General features: G+C 38.8%; 1 protein-coding gene across 13 annotated transcripts in view; it reads right to left on the bottom strand.

Annotated features, from left to right (window-relative positions):
- Positions 1-23,637, bottom strand: part of BIVM (basic, immunoglobulin-like variable motif containing) — a 42,145-nt gene that overhangs the window by 3,624 nt on the left and 14,884 nt on the right. For all 13 annotated transcript variants that reach the window (XM_063618655.1, XM_063618661.1, XM_063618656.1 and 10 more), the window contains 6 exons: positions 21,029-21,155; positions 16,505-16,600; positions 15,790-15,894; positions 15,479-15,573; positions 6,273-6,405; positions 3,344-3,430 (listed from right to left, as the gene is read on the bottom strand). In XM_063618655.1, the coding sequence (XP_063474725.1) occupies positions 3,344-3,430; positions 6,273-6,405; positions 15,479-15,573; positions 15,790-15,894; positions 16,505-16,600; positions 21,029-21,155 (643 nt within the window). The remainder of the gene's footprint in view (positions 1-3,343; positions 3,431-6,272; positions 6,406-15,478; positions 15,574-15,789; positions 15,895-16,504; positions 16,601-21,028; positions 21,156-23,637) is intronic.

Below are 23,637 nucleotides of genomic sequence, written 5' to 3' on the forward strand. Positions count from 1 at the left end.
CAGGAGTCCCCAAAGTCCATTATATCATTCTTATGCCTTTGCATCCTCATAGCTTAGCTCCCACTTAAAGCGAGAGCATATGATATTTGGTTTTCCATTCCTGAGTTACTTCACTTAGAATAATGGCCTCCAGCTCCATCCAAGTTGTTGCAAATGACATCATTTCATTCCTTTTTATGGCTGAGTAGTATTCCGTGGTATATACATACCACATTTTCTTTATCCACTCATTGGTTGATGGGCACTTAGGTTGATTCTCCATCTTTGCAATTGCGAATGGTGCCACTATAAACGTGTGTGCCTGTGTGTTTTTCATATGACTTATTTTCCTTTGGGCAGATACTCAGTAGTGGGATTGCTGGATCAAATGGTAGATCTACTTTTAGTTCTTTAAGGAATCTCCATGCTGTTTGCCATAGTGATTGTACTAATTTACATTCCCACCAGCAGTATAAAAGAACACATTGAGAAAAAATGTTTAACAAAAGACAGAAAACTCCATACTGAAAAATTTTTTTAAAAAAAGTTGAAATTAAAGCTCTAATTAAGTAAAGATATAGTCCATGTTGTTATGATGTCAATTCTCCCAAAACTAAACTGTGAATTCTTTCCTTATTTATGAGACAGGGTCTCACCTTGTCACTTAGGGAAGAGTGCAGTGGTGCAATCTCAGCTCACTGCAGCCTCAACCTCCCAGGCTCAGTTGATCCTCCCACCTCAGCCTCCCAAGTAGCTGAGACTACATGCACATGCCACCATGTCTGGCTAATTTTTGTAGTTTTCGTAGAGATGGGGTTTCGCCATATTGCCAAGGCTGGTCTCGAACTCCTGAGCTGAAGTGATCCTCCCACCTAAGTGCTGGGATTACGGGCGTGAGCCACCGTGCCCAGCCGAAATTATGAATTCTATAGATTCTATCCTCATCAAAATCTTTACAGGCTGTAATTAAAAAGAAAAATTCTAAAATTCTTATGGAAAAGCCAAGGTCCTAGAAGAGCCAAAACAATTTTTAAGAAAAAGAAAAATTCAGAGAATTCGTGCTGTCTAATTTCAGGATTTAGTATAAACAACAATTGAGAGTGTGGCATCAGTAAAAGGACAGACAGAGTAGTAGGACAGAGTCCAGAAACAGCCCACACATACAGTTTTCAGCAGAGGCACCAAAGAAGTTAAATAAGGAAAGGAAAATCCTTGTAAACAAATAGTGCTAGAATAACTAGATAAGCACTGGGGGAAAAAAATCAAAGTTGAGCTCTACCACATACCACACACAAAAGGTAATTAAGGCCAGGCATGGTGGCTCACATCTGTAATCCCAGCCCTTTGGAAGGCCAAGGAGGTAGGATCACTTGAGTCCAGGAGTCTGAAACCAGACTGGGCAACACAGCAAGACTCTGTCTCTACAAAAAAATTTTAAAATTAGTAGGGCATGGGGGCACACATCTGTGGTCTCAGCTACTCAGGAGACTGAGGTGGGAGGATCACTTGAACCCAGGCGGTCGAGGCTTTAGTGAGCCATGATCACACCACTGTTTTCTGGACTGGGTGATAGAGAGAGACCCTGTCTCAAAACAATAATAGAAATGGATCAGAAATCTAAACATAAAATCTATAAAGCTTCTAGAAAAAAACAGGAAAGCATCTTTGAGGTCGTGGAGTAGGCAAAAGTTTCTTATAGAGGCACAAAACATATAAAAGAACAAAACTGATAAAATAAATTTGATTAAAATTAATTAGAATCAGAACTTCTGTTCATCAGAAGGTTTACAACCACTTTGGAGAATTTTCTCACAGTTTCTTAAATATACATCTATACTATGAATCAGCAATTCTAGTCCTAGGTATCTTCCAGGAGAACAAAACATATGTCCTCTAAAAGACTTGTACAACAAAAGCGACTTCTCCATACAAAAGAAATGATTTGGCCATATAAAAGGAATGAAGTTCTAATCCATGCTAAAACATGGATGACATTGAACACACTGTATTAAGTGAAAGAAGCCAGGTACAAAACGCTACATACTGTATGACACCATTTACACAAAATGTCAAGAACAGGCAAATCCCAGCCAGGCGTGGTGGCTCACGCCTATAATCCCAACACTTTGGGAGGCTGAGGGGGGTGGATTACTTGAGATCAGTAGATTGAGACCAGCCTGGCCAACATGGTGAAACCCCATCTCTACAAAAAATACAAAAATTAGCTGGGCGTGGTAGCGGGCGCCTGTAATCCCAGCTACTCAGGAGGCTAAGGCAGGAGAATCTCTTGAACCTGGGAGGTAGAGGTTCAGTGAGCTGACATCACACCACTGCACTCCAACCTAAGCAACAGAAAGAGACTCTGTCTCAAAACAAACAAACAAACAAAAACGAATAGGCAAATCCCTAGAGACAGAAAGTAGATCAGTGGTTGCCAGGGCTCAGGGAATACGGAGTGACTGCCAAGGGGTATGGGGTTTCTTTCTGGAATGATGAAAATGTTCTGCAATTATATAGTGGTGATTGGTGAAGAACCCTGTAACTATAATAAAATCTATGGAATTGTACATTTTTTTCCCTTTTTTTGAGGCAGGATCTCGTTCTGTCACCCAGACGAGAGTGCAGTGGTACGATCACAGCTTATTGCGGCCTCAATCTCCTAGGCTCAAGCAATCCTCTTGCCTCATTTTTTAATTTTTTTGTAGAGACATGGTCTCACTATGTTGCCCAGGTTGGTCTCGAACTCCTGGGCTCAAGCGATCCTCCCACCTCAGTCTCCCAAAGTGCTGGGATTACAGGCATGAGCCACCGTGCATGGTGGGTACGGTGAACTTTATGGTATGTGAATTATATTTTAATAAAATTTTTATATAATTTGTTTCAAGGCTCGTACATGAATGTTCCTAAGAGCTTCATTCACAAGAGACCAAACTTCAAAGCAATCCAAATGCCCATCAACAGGAAAATGGAAAACAAATTACAGCATACTTATGCAACAGAATACTACTCAGCAATAAAAAAATAATGAACTCTTGATACACGTGACACAATGGAGGAATCTCAAAAATGTTACTTAAGATATTGATGCAAAAATAATATTGTATGATTCTCTTTACATGGAATTCAAGAAGAGGCAAAGCAAATCTGTGGTGACAGAAATCAGAAGAGGGGCTTTCTACGGAGATTGATAGGAGTAGAGAGTGAGAGTATTTTCCATGGCAATGAATGTGTACCATATCCTATTTGGGTGGTGATTATACAGGTGCATTCATTTATCAAACTAATTATATACAACTAAGATCTGTGCATTTCACTGTATCTAAATGTTACCTCAATTAAAGAAAATAAAGGGAAGTTAACATACTTTTTACAGTGAATGGCAGGATGTTTTCTACTTGATTCTCCAATTAAGATCCAATATTCAACTTCCTGTGGTGAGAGAGGTCCCCTGCTAAATATAAAATACATTCACAGTAAGTTTAATAGTTACTTCCTTGAGTATACTGCTTCAACTATATATTAATAAAAGGCATACTAGAGTGTATTCAAACCCGGCATTCATTCATCAAGAATAGACATTAGAGCTTAGGTGAGGGCAAATTTCTACAGGCCATTAAAGAGAACTCACAAATTAAATTTCAGCCTTAATCCTCTATTCAAAATCCAGGGCTATAAAATGTTTTAATATACCACCTCTAAAATTCTAGGAGGAAAAAAAATGCTGGAATGCTATCTGCATTTTTCCACTACTCTTCTTTCACTATGAATTCAAGACATCTCAAAAGGCCTCCTAAAAATAAAACCCTAAAGCAATGAAGTCTTTAAACACACTGATATCCTAAACCCATCCCTGGACATTCTAATTCAAATAGGTCTGGAGTAGAGCCTGGGGATTTGTATAGTTTTTTTTAAAAAATCTCACATGATTCTTAGGTACAGGCAGAAGTGAGGAACTCTCTTTTAAAGGGTACAAAGTTGGTTTCAAACCATGATTTATATTTGATAAATGTCTGAAATAAGTTGAAGCTGCAGGATGAAATCATAAAAGAAACACACAGTATACCTCACTTACAAGAAATTCCACCTCCAGAAAGATGAATAAAGCATTTCAGCATTTGGAGAGAACAAGAGAGTTCCCTCTTGCTCCCTATTCACAAAACACAACTTCCAGCTTCCTAGTTCTCCCAGGTCATTCCAACCTGTCTCAGAATCCCTCTCTTCCCCAAACCCGAGGGGCCTTTGAGTAGGACTCCAAGGCCACATGGCCTCCAGCCCCAAATAACCCATCCTGGCTGGGTGTGGTAGCTCACGCCTATAATCCAAGCACTTTGGGAGACTGAAGTGGTCGGATCACTGGAGCCCAGGAGTTCAAGAACAGCCTGGGCAACATGGTGAAACCCTGAAACCCTGTCTCTAAAAAAAAAAAAAATAGAAAAATTAGCCAGGTATGGTGGTGTGTACCTGTGGTCCCAGCTACTCAGGAGGCTGAGGTGGGAGGATCACTTAAGCCCAGGAGGTCGAGGCTGCAGTGAGCTATGATCTCACCACTGCACTCCAGTCTGGGCAACACAGCAAGGCCTTGTCTCAAAAAACAACAACAAAAAACAACAAACAAAAAAACCCATCCTATCCCCATGACCAAGCCAATCCCTTTGCTCAAAGTAGTCATGGCTTGTGTTTTCACCAACTCTTTCTTTTTTTTTTTTTTTTTTTTACAGAAAGGGTCTTGCTCTGTTGCCCAGGCTGGAGTGCAGTGGCATGATCTCAGCTCAGGAGATCCTCCCACCTCAGCCTCCCAAGTAGCTAGGACTACAGGTGCATACCAACACACTCAGCTAATTTTTGTAGTTTTTTTAGAGACAGGGTCTCACTATGTTGCCCAGGCTGGTCTTGAACTCCTGGGTGCAAGCAATCTGCCTGCCTCAGCCTCCCAAAATGCTAGGATTACACCACTGCACCCCACTCACCAATTCTTAACTAGATACTTCTCCCTTGGCTTTGAACCATCCTGGTATTATCTCAACCCATCATAAGGAAAAGTGGCTAAGCAGGAAAAAAACCATTAAAACTTAATCACCTTCTCTTTCTTAGGGATCATCTCTTCCAAAAAGATGCAAGTTTACCAGTAAAGTTATATAGTTAATAAAACAGAAACTCTAGATTAGGCAAAAAAGAAATATAGCCATGAAAGTCATGTAGTTTCTGACATTGGAAATAAAAATTGGCTCAGAGCTTCCTTGCAATCAGGACAAAGGGGGAACCCAGATAAATTCCATGTTCTTCACTTTAAGAAAAGAAGATGCTTTTTAATTTACTCAGTTGTGACAATCTTCTTGACATTAGATTCTGTAATATATTGTTCACGGGAGACGTTGGATGAGGCACTGTGACATAGTCTGTAAAATCCTTTGCAACTGTTTTATAATAAATGTAAAAATTACTTTTCAGGAAGGGTGTGGTGGCTCACACCTGTAATCCCAGCACTTTGGGAGGCCCAGGAAGGAGGACCACTTGAGGCCAGGAGTTTGAGACCAGCCTGCACAACATAGCAAGACCCTGTCTCTATAGAAAACACAAATTTAAAAATTTAATGAGCTGGGCATGGTGGTGCATGCCTGTAGTGCTAGCTACTCAGGAGGCTAAGGCAGGAGGATTGCTTGAGGCCAGGAGTTTGAGGCAGCAGTGACCTATGCACTCCAGCCTGGATGACAGAGTGAGACCCTGTCTCTAAGGGAAAAACAAGTGACTTTTCAATGACTTTTTCCTATAATGGCTGAACAAAAGTATCTAAATGAATATTTTCAACAGCACAATTAACTAAATGCAATTCTGCAGAAGAATAAGTCATAATGTTTAAAGAATAGTCTAGCTTGATGTCAGGAAAGCAGATCACCAAGCCTTCCAATTTCAGAGACTTCAAATATTTTTTAATTTTTTTTTTTTTTTTTTTTTTGAGACAGAGTCTTGCTCTGTCACCCAGGCTGGAGTGCAGTGGCACGATCTCAGCTTACTGCAAGCTCTGCCTCCCAGGTTCACGATATTCTCCTGCCTCAGTCTCCTGAGTAGCTGGGACTACAGGCGCCCGCCACCACGCCCGGCTAATTTTTTTTTTTTTTTGTATTTTTAGTAGACACGGGGTTTCACCATGTTAGCCAGGATGATCTCCATCTTCTGACCTCGTGATCCGCCCACCTCAGCCTCCCAAAGTGCTGGGATGACAGGCGTGAGCTACCGCGCCCATCTATTTTTTAATATTTCTTAAAATGCACTTTCTAAAACATGTCAATGCTTACCTGAATGCCTTATTAGCTTTAACAGGGGTTGCTTCGAAGCCAATTGGACAAAAATAATGATTTTGGCAATGATAGATATAAGCCAGCGATTCGTCTTTCAATCCACGGGTTAACTTTGACAGGGCCCCTGAAGCTATTAAAAACAAACAAACAAACAAACTGAAAGCCCATAAAGCAGTGTCCTTGCTTTGCACAAAGGACCGGTTAAGGGCTTAAGGACAGAAAAGACATGACTTGGAACACACTGACACTGCTGGGGAAAAACAAGAAGCTATTGATAGGTACAAAAAATGTTAAATGTATTCTGTTTTACTCTTTAAACTGAAATTCAGGCAAGCTCATTAGCAAACTAAAGAACTAAAATATGTCCTTGCTTACCAAAACCTTCTAATAACACACATAGTTGTCTATGAAATTTAATTTGTCTAAAACCTAATACCTAGTGTATTCAGCAATGGTTTCAACTTTTCTGGTTGTACACAGCTATCACTTAAAATTCTGAACAAGCATGCCCAATGTTAGCACATGCATTTATAAAGTATATACATATACCACTGTACTAATATGTCTTTATAAAAGATATACAAAAAGTTGGAATTTAAAATTAGGTTAAAATATAGAGGTTCTAATGTATATGCAGTACACACACCCCAACTTAAAAGACTACTGGTGTATATAAATAAAAATAAGCTCCAGGTAATAAACAAGTTCTAAAAATGCAAACTTCTCCTACTAATGAGACAGTCAAGTAAAAAGGGCTTCCTGGAGAATCTCCACCTGGCCTGCGTGGTGGGAGGATGGGGTTGGGCCTCGGGAAGTGCCCGTTGTTTGCAGTGGGGAGGAGCCTGGCCTCTCCTGTCCCTGTGTGGTAACCTGGGATTCAGTCTGTGAGATGGGGGCCTGTTAGCAGGAACTCTTCTCGCTTTGCTGAGTTTTTTCCTTTTCACTCAATAAATTCTGTTCCCTCTCACCCTTCAAAGTATCTGTGAGCCTAATCTTTCCTTGTTGTGTGATAAGAACCCAGATTTTTCTACAACACTAACACACACTTTAATCTTTACACAAAAGTTATGGAGGCTAGAGGAGTAGCCTTCACAAGCCAAGTGACAAGATAACATCTCTACAGAGACAGGCTGGTAGTACCACCACAACCTCTTATACCCACTCTTCCTTGGACATTTGCCATAACTATAATAGTGGTCAATTTCAAAAGTATTACCATAAGAAATGACTTTTCACCAGCACTTAGTACTCAAAGCCATTAACTGAGGTTTCATTAACTGGCATGTCCTAGAAGAAGCTAAATTATTTATTCATAAACAGCCCATTAAAACTAGAAATCCTAAAAATAGATGAAGCAGATGAAAGCTTGCAAGTCATAGTTTCAATGATCGACTTTCTGGCCACTGAAATAGCTGAAGACCACTAGGAACAGCAGGTCCACGGCCGTAGCAGAGAGCCAAGGAGTGATACATGGTCCCTCAAGTGCATTAGTAGGGAAGATGGAACAAGTAACTTTTATATAAGGTGAAATACGGTAGTGCCACAAAAGGGGCATAGAATTCAAAGGAGAAAGAGCACATCAGGTTTGAGGAGTCAAGAAGAAGTAGTATTCAAGATGAAACTTAATGAAGTGTCAGGATTTCAACAATCTAGACAGAGGAAAGAGCATTAGGAGAATAAACCACTGGGGAAGTAGGAATATACTCAGGGAACAGCCCATGATCTAGTTTATAGCATACAGGGTACGATGGTATAGAGAAGCCTACTGTGGACAACCCAACAATTTCAGGCCAAAATCAGAAAAAGATCACCCTCTGAAATAAAAGATAGTGAACACGGCATTTATTTATTTATATATTTTTATTTTTTTATTTTTTGAGACAGGGCCTTGCTCTGTCGCCAAGGCTGGAGTGCAGTGGCATAATCTCAGCTCACTGCAACCTCTACCTCCCGGGTTCAAATGATCCTCATGCCTCAGCCTCCCAAGTAATTGGGATTCCAGGCACTCACCACCATGCCCAGCTAATTTTTGTATTTTTAGTAGAGACAGCGTTTGACTATGTTGGCCAGGCTGGTCTCAAATTACCAACATCAAGTGTTCCACCCCTCTCAGCCTCCCAAAGTGCTGGGATTACAGGTGTGAGCCACTGTGCCAAGCCAGTAAATACAGCATTTAACACATTAAGGTAGTCGTCCAAGAAAGTAATTCTGTGTATGAGAAGACACAAATGTGTTACTGAAGGAAGCTAAATTCAGAATGAAGTTGAGTCTGTACTTCAGTATATCTTTAAAATCTGAAACTTAAGCAACAAAGCAACCACCACCAAATGCAGAGCCATGATCTGCACGGCATAGAGAAAGGAGAACAAAACTACAGGAATTCACTGGCCTGCTGCATGGAGAAGAGCAGGTATCCTGAGCAGCCAACAAGAGAATTCTGGTCCCTTTGAGATTATGTTTCTTACTTCAAGTTACTCCGTTAACATTCTGACATTCTGAGTTTGCTTAGTATGAGCTTGTCCTGTAGACCCTGATCATCTATAGAGGAATGTTAGATAACTCCAGAAGAACTTACTAGAGTATATTTTTACACCTTCAAAGACAAGAATAGCTTCTGAAACTCTGACAGGTAATCCAGCACCCTAACATTACTCTGCAAGGTCCTTATTCCCCTCACATCTTTTTTAATTAAAAAAAAAAAAAAAAAAAAAAAGATGCCCAGGCTGGAGTGCATGGCACAATCTCAGCTTACTGCAACCTCCACCTCCTGGGTTCAAGCATTCTCGTGCCTCAGCCTCCCGAGTAGCTGGGATTACAGGTGCACGTCACCATGCCCAGGTAATTTTTTGTATTCTTAGAGATGGGGTTCCACTATGTTGGCCAGGGTGGTCTCAAACTCCTGGCCTCAAGGAATCCACCCACTTCGGCCTCCCAACCTGCTGGGATTACAGGCGTGAGCCACTATGCCAGCCTCCCCTGGCATCTTTTAAATACAACCGTACATGGAGGACAGCAGGGGAAGGCCAATTTGTGTCAGCTTGGAAAGACACTAAGCAGTTTATGCTGTAAGCAAGCACCAGACAGCTCCTAAAGAGGAAAGGGGTATATTAGCACTGCATGTTCAAGAGATTTATTATTTGTGTCTAATATGAATTGGAGAAAACCAGTACATGAGGAAAACAGAATACTAATGCATTGTCCACCTGAGATGTACTGAGGTGCTGCAGTAAGCTGGTAACAACAATCATGGTGAAGGGATGTGTGAGTTATATAGGAATGAGGCCAGAGACGGGTCTTCTCTGTTAAGCAAAAGTTATGAACTGCAATACCCACTAGAAAAAACTAAATACATGAATATAAATGCAATTTTCAAGCTAGCTGATTAAAAAGAATGAATCTGGACTTGCTTGGCACAAATGTTGGTGGCTAAGTGAACCCATACTTTGAAGTTATCTGAACAGAGACCTAATGTTGGCAACTCCTAGAATAAATTTTCATTGTGACTAGTGACATCTCTGAAAACAACACTAATATTAACAGCTAAGTCTTATCAAAATCCCTGGACTTCACTTTTATTCCATTAGTGTGCTTAGTTTACAGTTACTGAGAGCCCACTGGAAATAAGCACCGGGGAGTCCCTGAAACATTATAAAACATAGCACATAGCAAATGGAAAATGATGGGTGTGAATAATCAGTACTACAGGAATTTAGAGGAATCCAGGGCTAAGGTGGCCAAGGAACATATCAGAGATGAAGCAGGGCTTAATTGGGTCCCCCAATTAGCAAAGGTAAAGACAAAAATATTCCAGGAGGCGTAGGAAGATTAATTATCCTTCAGGAAATGACACAGAAAAGCACTAAGAAGTTGAATATTCTGGAAAAAAAATTGAAAGTAGGAATAAAACTTGAAAAATATATTAAAACTTACCCAAAGAAATTATAGTAACCACCTCAACCCCCTAACAAAATAAAAGAAAACAAATTTAAGGAAAATAGGTAGTTTATCCCATTCCTCAATGAAAAGCGAGGATGTATGCTGGAGGAAATTTAAACAAATAGGTTAAAAAAAAAAAAGTCATTGGGACCCAATGCTACACATCCTAGATTATTAAGGGAACTGGTTAACACATGCACCAAATCATTACATTTAAATAAGTCACAAAGAACTTGGGAGGTGCCAGACTATTGGAAAATAAAATAAATAAAGTACAGATATTCAAAAGATCTACAAATGAGAATTTCTAGCAAAATTATAGTATAAAATCTTAAAATTGGACAGGACAGTTGATAAAAATCTTTTAAAATTCCAGAATAGTGGTTCCTAAGTCAACTCTCTCCATGGCCCTTTTAGTGTTTTATTCCATTCCATTAATTTAAAAATTATATGTTCTTACTTCGGGAATTTGATTAAATTTATATAGCTGATGTTTCCTTGATACCCAGAGTTTCTTTGATAGATTTTCTCTCTTATTCTAATTTCTCTGGGTCTTCCTGCTTCCCCTAATTTCCTTTACTTTGACTGACCCATCTCTTCATCTATCCTCTCACTCCATCTAGATACTGCTGATATTAATAGAAAGCCATTAACTACTCAAATGAAGTCCTCTTCTAATCAGCAGGCAAAAAGAAAACAAATAAAAGGAATTATGAGTCTTGTTCTGGTGTCTCCCAGGGCCCTACTCATAATGCAGTCTTGGGACACAAGACTGAGAACTGTATTGTAATAGTTTTCCATTATATCCGACACGTAAGTATGACATTCACTCCAGTGATCATTTCTATAATCCCAGACATGCATTTTGGTCCACACCCCATTAAAAGAGATATAAAGCCACCCTGTGAATCGGTTAAGAAGTTATTCTGAGACAGTCTTAATCTCTTTTTATAATGTAAAAGGCAATGTTCAAGGCACTGCTAAGATGTAAAGTTGAAAACATCAGATTCAATGAATTGGCTCATTTCCTGTCCTTAGGAACAAGTGAAAAACTGTCAACTGAGGGACTCCAGAAGACAGAAGGAGGACACACTAGGTTCTGATGGAAAGCAGGGCAGAACTAGCACACAGGTGCAGGTGAGTGTGTGTCTGGGAGTGTGGGGAGGGGAGAGCAGGTAGGAGCCAGAAGGAAAGATGAGCTACACAAAGGGAAAAAGAAAACATTTTGAAAACATTTTCCTTTCCACATCACAAGAGAGAACTCTTGCAAAAGAAGAATGCCAGCTTTGGAATGGACAACAAAATTATCTCCTATAAGTTTCCTAACCCCAATCTCCTGAATTCCTCCTGCCTCATTTCCTCAATTGAGAATTCATTAAATTAACTCCTATTGAGCACCTAAGTATCAGGCACTGTGATGCACAAATAAGTAAGAACTTGGCCTAATCCTCAAGAAAGGCAACTCTAGTTTTTCTGCATGAAACTATATGGTGCACCAAGAATTACCTCGCAACGAAATCAAAGTTCTACCAGAGGCACACGTGGTGCTGTGACAACCCAGGAGAGGAAGGGATTGAATCCTGCCTGGCAAGCAGAAGAAAAAGCCATCCCCCCAGGTTTTCCTGGGATACCACCATATCTATCTGTTATGTTGAAGCCCAGGATGGACAAATAAATAGGAATCCACCAATCACAAAGATACGAAATCCCACATTCCACATGCTCCCCAGCAGGACATCCCATCAGTGAGACACACAGGCCTAAGGATGACCCGTACCTTGTGAAGAACAGGGAGACATCAAGGAGCCCAGCATGGCTGAACACCAGGGGAGGTAGGCTGGAGCAGGATACTCAAAAGCCAGTCCCTCAAACACCATGCTCAGGAATTTAGGCTTCATCCTCTAGGTCAGGGTTTGGCAAACTCCCACCAACAGGTAAATCCAGTCTCCAGACTGCGGCCTGTGTTGAAATGGGCAGCAAGCTAAAATGGTTTTTACATTGTTAAAAATCAAAAGAAAAATGGGCCCGGCACAGTAGCTCATGCCTGTAATCCCAGCACTTTGGGAGGCCGAGGTAGGAGGATCACTTAAGGCCAGGAGTTCAAGACTAGCCTGGGCAATATAGTGAGACCCCATCTCTAAAAATTTTTTTAATCGAAAAAAATTATAAAATAAAATTAGGCCAAGCACAGTGGTTCACGCCTGTAATCCCAGCACTTTGGGAGGGCGAGGCAGGCGGATCACAAGGTCAGGAGATCGAGATCATCCTAGCTAACATGGTGAAACCCCATCTCTATTAAAAAAAATACAAAAAATTAGCCGGGCGTGGTGGCGAGCGCCTGTAGTCCCAGCTACTTGGGAGGCTGAGGCAGGAGAATGGCACAAACCCGGGAGGTGGAGCTTGCAGTGAGCCGAGATAGCGCCACTGCACTCCAGCCTGGGCAACAGAGCGAGACTCCGTCTCAGAAAAATAATTAATTAATTAATTAAATTAAAAATTAGCCAGGTGCAGTGCCATGAACCTGTAGTCCTAGCTACTTGGGAGGCTAAGGGGAAAGGATCACTTGAGCCTAGGAGTTCAAGGCCGCAGTGAGCCATGATCACAGCCACTGCATTCCAGCCTAGTGGATGGAATGAGACCCTCATCTCTAAAAAATAAAAAATAAAATTTTTAAAAGTTCAAAAGAAAAATAATATTTTGTGACATGTGAAAATTATGTGATATTCAAATTTCAGGTCCATCAGTAAGGTTTTCCCAGGACACTACCATATCCATTTGTTTACATGTTGTCTATGGCTGCCTTCAAGATCCAAGCAGCTGCATCAAGCAGCTGTGACTACCCCAGAACCATGTGTCTCTCAAAGCCAAGAATATTTACTATCAAGTCTTTTATTTAAAAACATTTGCCAACTACTGCTCCTCTAGGTTAATGATTTTCAGTACTGACACATCCAGGTGGTTATACAAGATGACCCCCTTTGTGGGCACAGAAACAAAATATTAGAACATTTGTTTATAGTGATCCTCGTATTTTAAAAAGAAATTAAGCTTTACTAGTATTTATTCTGTAGATTGAGTGTGGATGCTGTCTACACTATACAACCCTACATCCAAAGGTCCCAGGTCACACATGTGCTATCCTGAGAGAAGGGCAGGAACTCCACATGGTGGTGCCGGCTCAGATTGCTAATTACTATGCCTTGACACCTCTTACCCTTTCACTTGCTTTCACTGAACTGCTATGTATTCAGTTTACAGGGTGCAAAATGTCATTGGCAGACATTTTATAAAACTTTTAATGAACACAACTGACAGAATCATTATTATACCTTCTAATAACTGGAGAATGACTGTGAAAATCTTTTGGACCAGAAAAAGGTTTGGCACATCCTGTGGAAGTACACATTCAAGAACTATAAAAGACAATGCCAAATTATGCATTTTCTTTTCATGGCACACGAAGGCACCTCAAATAAGATCCAGAAGAAACAAGAGACAGCAAAATCAGATATATACACATTTCCTAAATTACACCAAATATGGAGGAAAAAAGTTTCAATAGATTTAAAAAATAAAAGGGTATGAAAATATGAGTAAGGAATGAGGTTATTTTTAAAAACCAATTTTTAAAAGAACTACATATTTTAGAATAAAAATGATTGAAAACCTCTTTTAAAAAACTCAAACTCAATAGGCAGTATAAAAAGCAAACTAGACACAGCTAAAGAGAAAATTACCAAACAGGATAATATATCCTTTCTTAGTTTTTTGTTGCCTGATCACTTACTGAGAGTAGTGTAGTGACAGTCTCACTAGAAACAGAAATAAATAGCAACACAGCATTTAAAGCCATGTTTTCCAGAGGGATAGACAGGCCCCATGTGAATGCATAGAATTTAGTCAGTAGGAATAAATGCTAGCACTTACTGAGTCCTTACTCTGTAACACAGCGTGCTAAGTACATTACAAATATGTCTCCTTTTATCCTCACACTGACCCTACACAAATACAGAAAGATAAAAGGTCTGCATCAAGGCTCAGCAAGTGACTTGTTCAAGGTCACAAAACTAGTATGTGTAGAAAGCAACATGTAATCTCCAAGCCTGCCTCCAAGTAACCAACTTGATATGCCCAATATAGATCAACAGAAATATATCTGCCTTTGTGCTCAGTCTTTTACCTTGGTAAACCATATACCCTCTATTGATAACAATTCTCTTCCTGATTAATCCTTGAGTCCTCTTCTCAAACAGGCCTGGACCTTAGACTTCTGTGTCCAGTTTTAGCATGAATCCTGCTAAGTCAGTTTAGAGAGAACCCATAACCCTTAATATCTAATCAAGTTCCTCATGGGCCTCCCCTACCAACTCCTGATGTCTCAGCCCTTGACCTGGCTTTAGCAAGAAGTCTGTTAGGCCAGTTTAGCAAGAATCCCCATACCCTTGACCCTCTTAGTAATTTCCCACCCCCAAACCCCTCACTGTGTCCCTTGGCTATAAAGTCACAGTTGTCTTTGTTGTCTTTGCTGTATTCAGAGTTGAGCCTGATCTCTCATTCCTACTACGGTAGGCCTTTCACAAGTCTTAAATAAAGTCTTCTCACCCTTTTAACAAGTGTCAGAATAATTTTTTCTTTAACAATGTATTACGATTTTCTGATTTATACAGTCAAAAGACTAACAATTTTAAAAGTGGAAATTGCTAAATAGTACAAATTATTTAATTAGCACATAACTAAAATAATGATTGAGATCAACTCCATTAATATTTCTGTTATAAACAAGACTATTTTATAGCAGAACTTTGTCACTTCAACAGTCTATTTTCCTGCCATTATATGTTACCACACAGGTCTAACATCAAATATTCTCAAATCCTTACATTCCTTCTTAGAAAGAAAAACTGCTAACTCCATGCTACTTCCTTAGAGTTTTACTAGCATGTGCACGTGCACATACATACACACACAAACACACACACACACCATGGACCCAAACAATACAATGTGTTAGAGTAGTGTTTGTGATATACCTTAAAGTTCTAAAGGTTCTACATAAAAAGGTTAGAAGAGATAAAATATTAAACTGCATATTAAAAAGTGCCCTACAGATTACATGCAAGTAACAGACTGTGTTGAGGGTTTACATAATGTCCCAGGAAGCTAAACAGCCAGTCTTTGAGATGAATTCTAAACCGTGTGTGTGTATGTGTGTGTGTGTGTGTGCATATGTGTATGTGTGTGTGTAAATCTTCTATATGTTTACCTACCAGTTTCTCCTGCTGTTTTGTTCTTCCCATGAGGCTTATATAGAACATAAGAGCATCCTTTTACATGGAAGTGGTCATTAATTTGTCTAAACCACCTGAAAATAACAAGAAGATTTGCTCATGACAACAATTCTACAAAAAGATGGCATTATTCCAATTCTAAAGAAATTCAGGCATAGCCCAAAGTTGGTATACCTATGAGAGGTTGAAGCCCAGCAGCTGGATACATGGTTTACTATCAACACACATCTACATCATTATTATTTTGCAAAACTAGAAACACGGTATTGCCTCTAAGAGGGTCTTCATACCTCATAAGTGTTGTATTTCCCGTGAAAGGACCAAACCTAATATCTTCAAATGGAGGTTGAAAGCCCAGAATATGTAAAGCTTCTTCTTGAGTAATAGGTGGAAGACTACAAAAGAAATATTCATTGCCTTTCATTTTTCAATTCCAATCATACGCAAATACAACCTATCGCAATGTTAATATGTTTGTCTGATTTGCAAATAATTTTAGTAATATTTTTCATTATTTTATTTTATTTATTTTTTTAGAGACAGGGTCTCACTCTGTGGCCCAGGCTGGAGTGCAGTGGCGTGATCATAGCTCACTGCAGCCTTAAACTCCTGGGCTCAAGTGATCCTCTTGCCTCAGTCTCCTAAGAGGCTAGAAATACAAGTACATGCCATTGTCCCTGGCTAGTTGTTTTTATTTTTTTACTTTGTAGAGATGGGGTCTTGCTTTGTTGCCCAGGCTAGTCTCAAACTCCTTGGCTTCAAGCAATACTCCCACCTTGGCCTCCCAAAGTGCTGACATTACAAGTGTGAGCCACTGTACCCAGGCCACTTTTATTTCACTGAAAATAATACATGTATATATTTTAAGCTAAAAGACTTACACTAAAATACAGCAGGGTTTTTTTAAATTTATAAAAAATCTATTCTTAAATTTTTTTCTGTTATAGAAAAAGCAACATTGAATTACTTTGGAGTTTGGGGATACTGATAAATTGACATACTTACTTTCCAGCTCCCATTGTGCTGTATAGGAAATTCCAACAAGAAATTAATGAGGAGATGCCACAAGAAGTCTTATACTGTGGTCGGCTTATGCAGTACCTGAGAAAACAAAAGACTGTTTTCTTCACTTGAATGAATATAAAATATGCATGCTAGAAATAGAAAACTCATGGCAATTAAAGGTGTTAATATAATGAAAACTTTGATCCCCTAAGTCAATGTAAAATCTTCCATATTCACTTATTAATCATGTCATAATATAAAGTAACCATAAATCACCTGCTTTAATAAAAATAGCTAAGTATGACTAACTACCAGTTAAAGTGGATGTTATCCAAACCAATGGGGAAAAAGTAATGATATATCACCTATTAAAAGTTTGGTGTAAACTCCTGGTTGAATTGCTTACATGATTATTTGCAACTTCAGAAATACAGGAGAAACAAACCATTGCCCCCATGTGTCAACTTCTCAGAGAGATTCTTCAACCCAAACTAAAAATCATCCATTTATTACCCACTGTGTCCATCTAGAATCCTTGGGCAAGAAGCCACAAAGCAGTGCTTCTCCTGTCACAGAGAATTTTAAAAGTGAAATACAAAATCCTTCCATGGCATGATTCAGTGGCACTAAGCAACCCAGACAATTTTCCAAACCGTCATGATTCAAGAGAAGAAACTGGGGTGAATGTGAACAGAAGGAGAAAGAGACAGACTATTTATTTATTCTGTTTTAAGAAGAAATACGTTAGCTTTCTTTCTTTTTTTTTTTTTTGAGATGGAGTCTCACTCTGTCGCCCAGGCTGGAGTGCAGTGGCGCAATCTCAGCTCATTGCAACCTCCGTCTCCCAGGTTCAAGCAATTCTCCTGCCTCAGCCTCCCAAGTAGCTGGGACGACAGGCGTGCACCACCACAACCAGCTAATTTTTGTATTTTTAGTAGAGACAGGGTTTCACTATGTTGGCCAGGATGGTCTCGATCTCTTGACCTTGTGATCCTCCCACCTCGGCTGGATTACAGGCATGAGCCACTGCACCTGGCCAAACAAGAAGCTAGTCATGCGTGGTTGTGGGGGGAGACAATGTTAAATCAGCTTAACAATAACCCACAACACTCGTTGGCTTTCAAATGATCTTCTCCTAACTGCTTTCTAAAGAAGGTGCTAAGAAGTAGCCACAATGAAACAAAGAAACAAGACCTATCATCACTAAGAGCAACTTTAGTGTCATCTGAAAATTAATTACAAAATGAAAAATTAGACATATGCATGTGTACATATATGCATTTGTATATGTATATATACTATGCATATTGGCACACATACAAGTTAACCATGACCCTTAAATCTCTTTTTTTTAAGTTCCAGGGTACACGTGCAGGATGTGCAGCTTTATTACATAGATAAATGTGTGTGATGGTGGTTTGCTGCATCTATCAACCCATCACCTAGGTATTACACTCTGTGTGCATTAGCTATTTTTCCTGATACTCTCCTGTCCCTGGTTCCCACCCCCTGACAGGGCCCAGTGTGTGGTGTTCCCTCCCTGTGTCCATGTGTTCACATTGTTTGGCTCCCACTTATAAGTGAGAATGTGTGCCATGAGCCCTAAATCTGTACACTCAACTACACAAAATGACACACAAAAGCTAATAACTGTCACTTAACATACTAAGTGCTGTCTTCAACACCTCATTGTCAAATCTATTGAGTCCTCCCTCAGTTTTGCTTTGTTATTTAATTGTGGTAAGAAACATAAAACATCAAATTTATCACGTACACCATTTTTAAGTGTACAGGTCAGTAGTGTCAACTATATGCAAATTGTTAGGCAACAGAACTTTTTCATCTTGCAAAAATGAAACTCTTTACCCAGTGAACAACACAACTCCCTTTTTCCTCTTTCCCCCATCCCTGGAAACATATGAGCAATTTACTAATGTCCTTATTCAAGTAATCTGCCCTAGTTGTTTAAATATGAGCGTGAACTCCAACCTAGGAGATCTTTGTGGACAAGTGATTATTAACAGCTCTGTCATCATAAGCTATATGGCCCATGCTGATAAAACACAAGCAACTCACTCATTTACTGATTTTTTTCTTTTCTGCTGTGAATATTTTTGCCAGAGTTCAATTTTGGGTATTATTTTACAAGTCCAATACTAACACTGTTTTATAACATTTATGTTTACATATATTTACTAACAAAGTATTACATGCATGTGTATATTTTTTCTCATAACACTAAATTTGGCCTGAAAGAATTTTTAAAAAGGAGAGGGAAAGGGGAATTTCTCTTAAGATTTTTCATACTTTTTCATCAATCTAAACTTGTTTCCTAGTCTTGTTTATGACCAGGTTAAAATGTTTACCAACATTCTACTATCTTCTATGGGACTTTCCATTCTAACCTAATCTTGTAATATTCTCAGTGGAAAACAGGCTTATAGTCCTGGTGATGTTTTCCCCTCAGGGCATTTCTCCCATCTATCCTTCCCAGTCCCAGCCTTCATGGCCTCACATGTTATACTATTTGTTGTTGAAACAAAGCGTAAATCTAAGTGATTAGAAGCACAAAGGAGCAGAGCCTTCTTTTCAAAGAAACTAAAATGAATGTTTCTGACTTTAATGTCTCTTCTCCATTATTCCCTACATACTAACTATTCCAAATTTATCTTTATAAAAGTTCCTTTTGTTAAGAAATCGTCCATGGCTTATCTTTAACTCAGAAAAAAAACATCTAAATATTGAGCCCTGATATCTAAGAAACAGATCATGACGCGTATTATACGCAAACAGCATGAATGTTGGTCTGACTCTTCGGCTTCAACACAAGGTCTTCTACTTATTAGCCATGTGACATTGGCAGGTTTCTTGGCTTCTCTAAGCCTCACTTTAGACAAGCTATTCTACTCTTCATTACCCACATTTCAGAGACACTATGCTGTAATCCTTTCAAAGACCCTTCACCCCTCCAATCCTTCATATTTCCTCCCTTAAGACCCAGGACCTTAGTAAAGCATTTTGGTGATCATTACCTCCTTTCACGGTTAATTAGTGATTCATACCCATCACGTGACAAACTGCCTAAGATATTTAACATTTTTCTGTTTAGTCCCCTCACCTCAGCTGGATTGTAAACCTTGGGAAAACAAAAACCATGTTGTGTGCATCTCTGTTTCTCAGCCTACAGCAAAGGGTCCAATATTTATTAAAGAAGTGATAAAAATATATTTCTAAAATGTCGTACAAAGGAATTTTAAAAACCCAAATCAGGGTCAGTAATACATAAAAGTTGTCATGAATTAAACTTGTTTTCATTAGACTAGGAACTGTATTTTAAGATAACCAAATAGCCCCAGTTGATCAATGAAAGCTACAGAAGAAGGCTGGATAATAAAAGTTAAAAAAAAATGGAATTTTGAAATATAACCATTTTGCAACAAATATTCAGACAAGGATCATCAATGGGTTTGGGCTGTCAATACATTTGGCTAAAACCATAAGGTAAAAAGTTGATGGAACCTGGCTATTACCTAATGCCACTCTGTCACCCTACGGATTACTTGAGGGTAGCAAAGGAGAAAGAAAGAACTCGTCAATGTAGAATACAGCTGTCACCACCTTAACCCAGTAATCACTTAGAATTGCTAATACTGGATAATCAGATACCATGTGCCTTCTGATGTGAAACGTTTGAAGTATGAGGGCCCACTTAAGCAGTGTTCTTGCACAAAAAGTTGTACTGGAATTTAATCAAGTCTTTATATTCAACTTCCAGTTTACAGGAAATATTGAGGTTAGATGAATAATTTAGGAAACTAAAAGGAAAAAACAAATCTGGAATGTAGGACATTCTACAAAATATCTGGCCAAGTCTCTTCAATAAGCCAATCTTTACAATTCTCATTTGTCGATTAAAATAATAGAATTTTTAAAAGACAAGGGGGAAAGAGGGGTGGAGACTGTCCTAGATTGAGAGAATTATGGGTCATGACAAGCAAACACGTGGTTCACAACTGGGTCCCACTTTGAACAAACAGATGTGAAGACCTTTTCGAAACAATCTAGGAAATGTGAATTTAGCCTAGGGAAATATTGTTAATCTTATGAGGAATGACAAAAGTATTGTGGTTAAGTAGAAAAAAGTCATTTTTTAGAGATGCATACTTAAGTAACTTTAGATGAAATACGATAAAAATCAGTCACTTACTTGAAAATTCTTCAGCAATGAAAAGCTAAGTATGTAACTACATCAAAAGGTTAATCATTGTTAAATCTAGATGGCAGTTATGTGGAGTCACACAGATAACTCTAATGATCAGCCGAGTTTGGGAAAGACCAGCATAGCTCATTATTAATCTACTTCAAACATTTGTGGTAGACTTTAAATATTCAGAAATCCTGGTAATAATTTTAGAAATAAAAATATTTATGATACATATAATGTACTAATTTGTAAACTGCTAAGTTACTGCCAACATATATTCCATATTTCAAAAATAAAAAAATAAAAACTGATAACGTCACCATCGTCTGAGGTCTAATACTTTCCGCTGTTTAATATCTTCAAGAGGAGAATGCTGAGGACATTCCTTCTGATATCTTCCCTTTTTATCTGAAGTTTTTCTCTTGGAAACTTGTTTCTTTGCATTGCCTAGAATACAAGAGTATAAAATAAGCAAAATGCTTAAGATGAAGTAAACTGAAACGACAAAAAGTAATTATGCACCAAAATTAAGAAGTAACTGCCTTAATAATTCTGCTGAGAAAGTGCAAAGAAAAAATAATAAATAAATAACTGCCACAGGTTCTAAAAATGATATTTGCAAACACAGTGAAGTAATACATGTATTTTCAATAATAGTCCCCTACCTTAAAGAGAAAGAGGGAATAAAAACAAATTTAAACAACCATGAATCCTATTTTGTGTCAGGTTCTTATACTCCAATTCCAGAGCTAGTCACTTAGCTGGTGAAACAATCACTAAATCTTTAGCCATATCCAGAAAATCAAATTATCGACAGCAAAAAAATTTAACTAGATCACTTTCCAGAAAATGAAGGCTTTCTATAAAACAACAAAACCAAATTAATGCAACTCTGTTAAGAAAGTAAAAGCACTGGATCCATTAATGTGATGATGTGATGTTTAAAAATATCTCTGGACCTACAGAGACGACGGAATGAATGAAGAATGATGCACACATGTACATTACTAAGATGCAACTTTAGCACAGAAACTAGAATGAAAAGCAAGCCTCCTGTGTGCATGTATGCATGTATGTATGCATGTACACACACACACACTCATACATGCACACAAATACATACATTCTCCAAAAGACCCTCAAGACAAACAACAGTGGTTACTACTGGGGAAAGGAGAATTGGGAGCCAGACAAAAGGGAGCCAAAAGTAAGAGTGAAAATTTGTACTTTTTAATTTTTGAGAGTACATAGTAGGTGCACATGGAGATGTTTTGATACAAGCATGCAATGTGACATAACCACATCATGGAGAATGGGGTATCCATCCCTATACTTTTTATTTTTTATATGTTTTATTTCTAAATTTTTAGTGAAGTATCTAGTAAAAATTATATAAAGTAAAATATCAATAAATAACATCCAAGCCTCATTTCATTAAAATACTATTAAGATTTCAGATAGCTATGCTCAAATACTTTAATCTTTCATACATATTCTATTTTACAACAGTTCTGTTATAAAAATTAACTGAAGGCTAATATTTCATTTTTATGAGTCATTCATAAATTACAAAATAGATTATATACATATATGCCTAGTAAGCAAACATGGAAAGAGATCGGTTTTATTCCTTCAAGATACTATACACGGAAACCATTTGACACCTACGAACAGCCAGAACTCAGGAACTATTATTACACAGGGAATTTCTGTAAAAATGTAATAATAATGAAGACTATAAAGTCAAGAAACAATGTTTCACCTTCCTTTTAATTATTCTTTATGTTTGTTTGTTTGTTTGTTTGTTTTGAGACAAGGTCTTGCTTTGTTGCCCAGACAAGAGTGCAGTGACGCAATCTCCACGCATTGCAACCTCTGCCTCCGGGGCTCAAGCAATCCTCCTACATCAGCCTCAGGAGTACCTGGGACCACGAGTGTGTGCGACCAGGCCCAGTCAATTTTTGTATTTTTAATAAAGTCAGGGTCTCGCTATGTTGCCCAGGTTGGTCTCAAACTCAGCTCAAACAATCCACCTGTCTCAGCCTCACAAAATGCTGGGATTACAAGTGTGAGCCACCGTGCTCGACCCTTTTAATTATTTTTTCTTAGTTTTTACAGAGAACACACTTTTCACAGAGCTGAACATCACTGGCAAAGGTGAGCAATTGTGCCAAATCTCATTAATGGTGCCAAATTTCCTTGACTGGTAAAATGACTCTTAGTCAGATAACAGAAGAATGAGTTTCTAACATTTCTTGAGATGTCTTCACTGCCTAACAATGACTTAATTCCCCAAGTAGTTTTCCCAGCCACTTAAAATTTTAAGGCTAATGAAACATGGAAATGTATGACCTTGACAGACTCTGCAAACAGTCTGTACTCACACTTTCCTCTAGGGTTCCATGACCTTGCCCCCATTCTCTTTTTGTTGAATCTAGGATTGCCCCTGGGATCAATGAGCATATAAGGTCCAAATGAGCATACTTCATAAAATCCCCACACTGCCACAGAAAGAGCTGGTCCCACAGGCAAAAGTTGACTCGATTTGAGGGAAAGAAGCCACATCAAAGTGAAAGCTCCATTTGAGATGGGAACATAGAAGAGTAACACCTGCATCTTCTGCCTCCCATCACATCAGCTTCAAGAACCTTCGCCCACTGCTCCTTCTCATTACTGAGTTCCTTCTTCCATTCCTCACCCTACCCACAGCACACACACACAGCCTCAACACCAAATACACACACACACACACACACACACAGATATATGTATCCACACACTGACTTTTAGAAAAAGGTATGAGAAGAGCAAACAAAAGCAGAAAATCCACTGTCTTTTTTTACTGGAAGAACCAAAGGACAGAGTCCTGTGCAAACACCATCACTGAAAGTGAGGTGAGAGGGAACCCAGAAAGAAGAGAGCCACAGAG

Source organism: Symphalangus syndactylus, chromosome 15 (genome assembly GCF_028878055.3).
Source record: "Symphalangus syndactylus isolate Jambi chromosome 15, NHGRI_mSymSyn1-v2.1_pri, whole genome shotgun sequence".
Classification (NCBI taxonomy): domain Eukaryota; kingdom Metazoa; phylum Chordata; class Mammalia; order Primates; family Hylobatidae; genus Symphalangus; species Symphalangus syndactylus.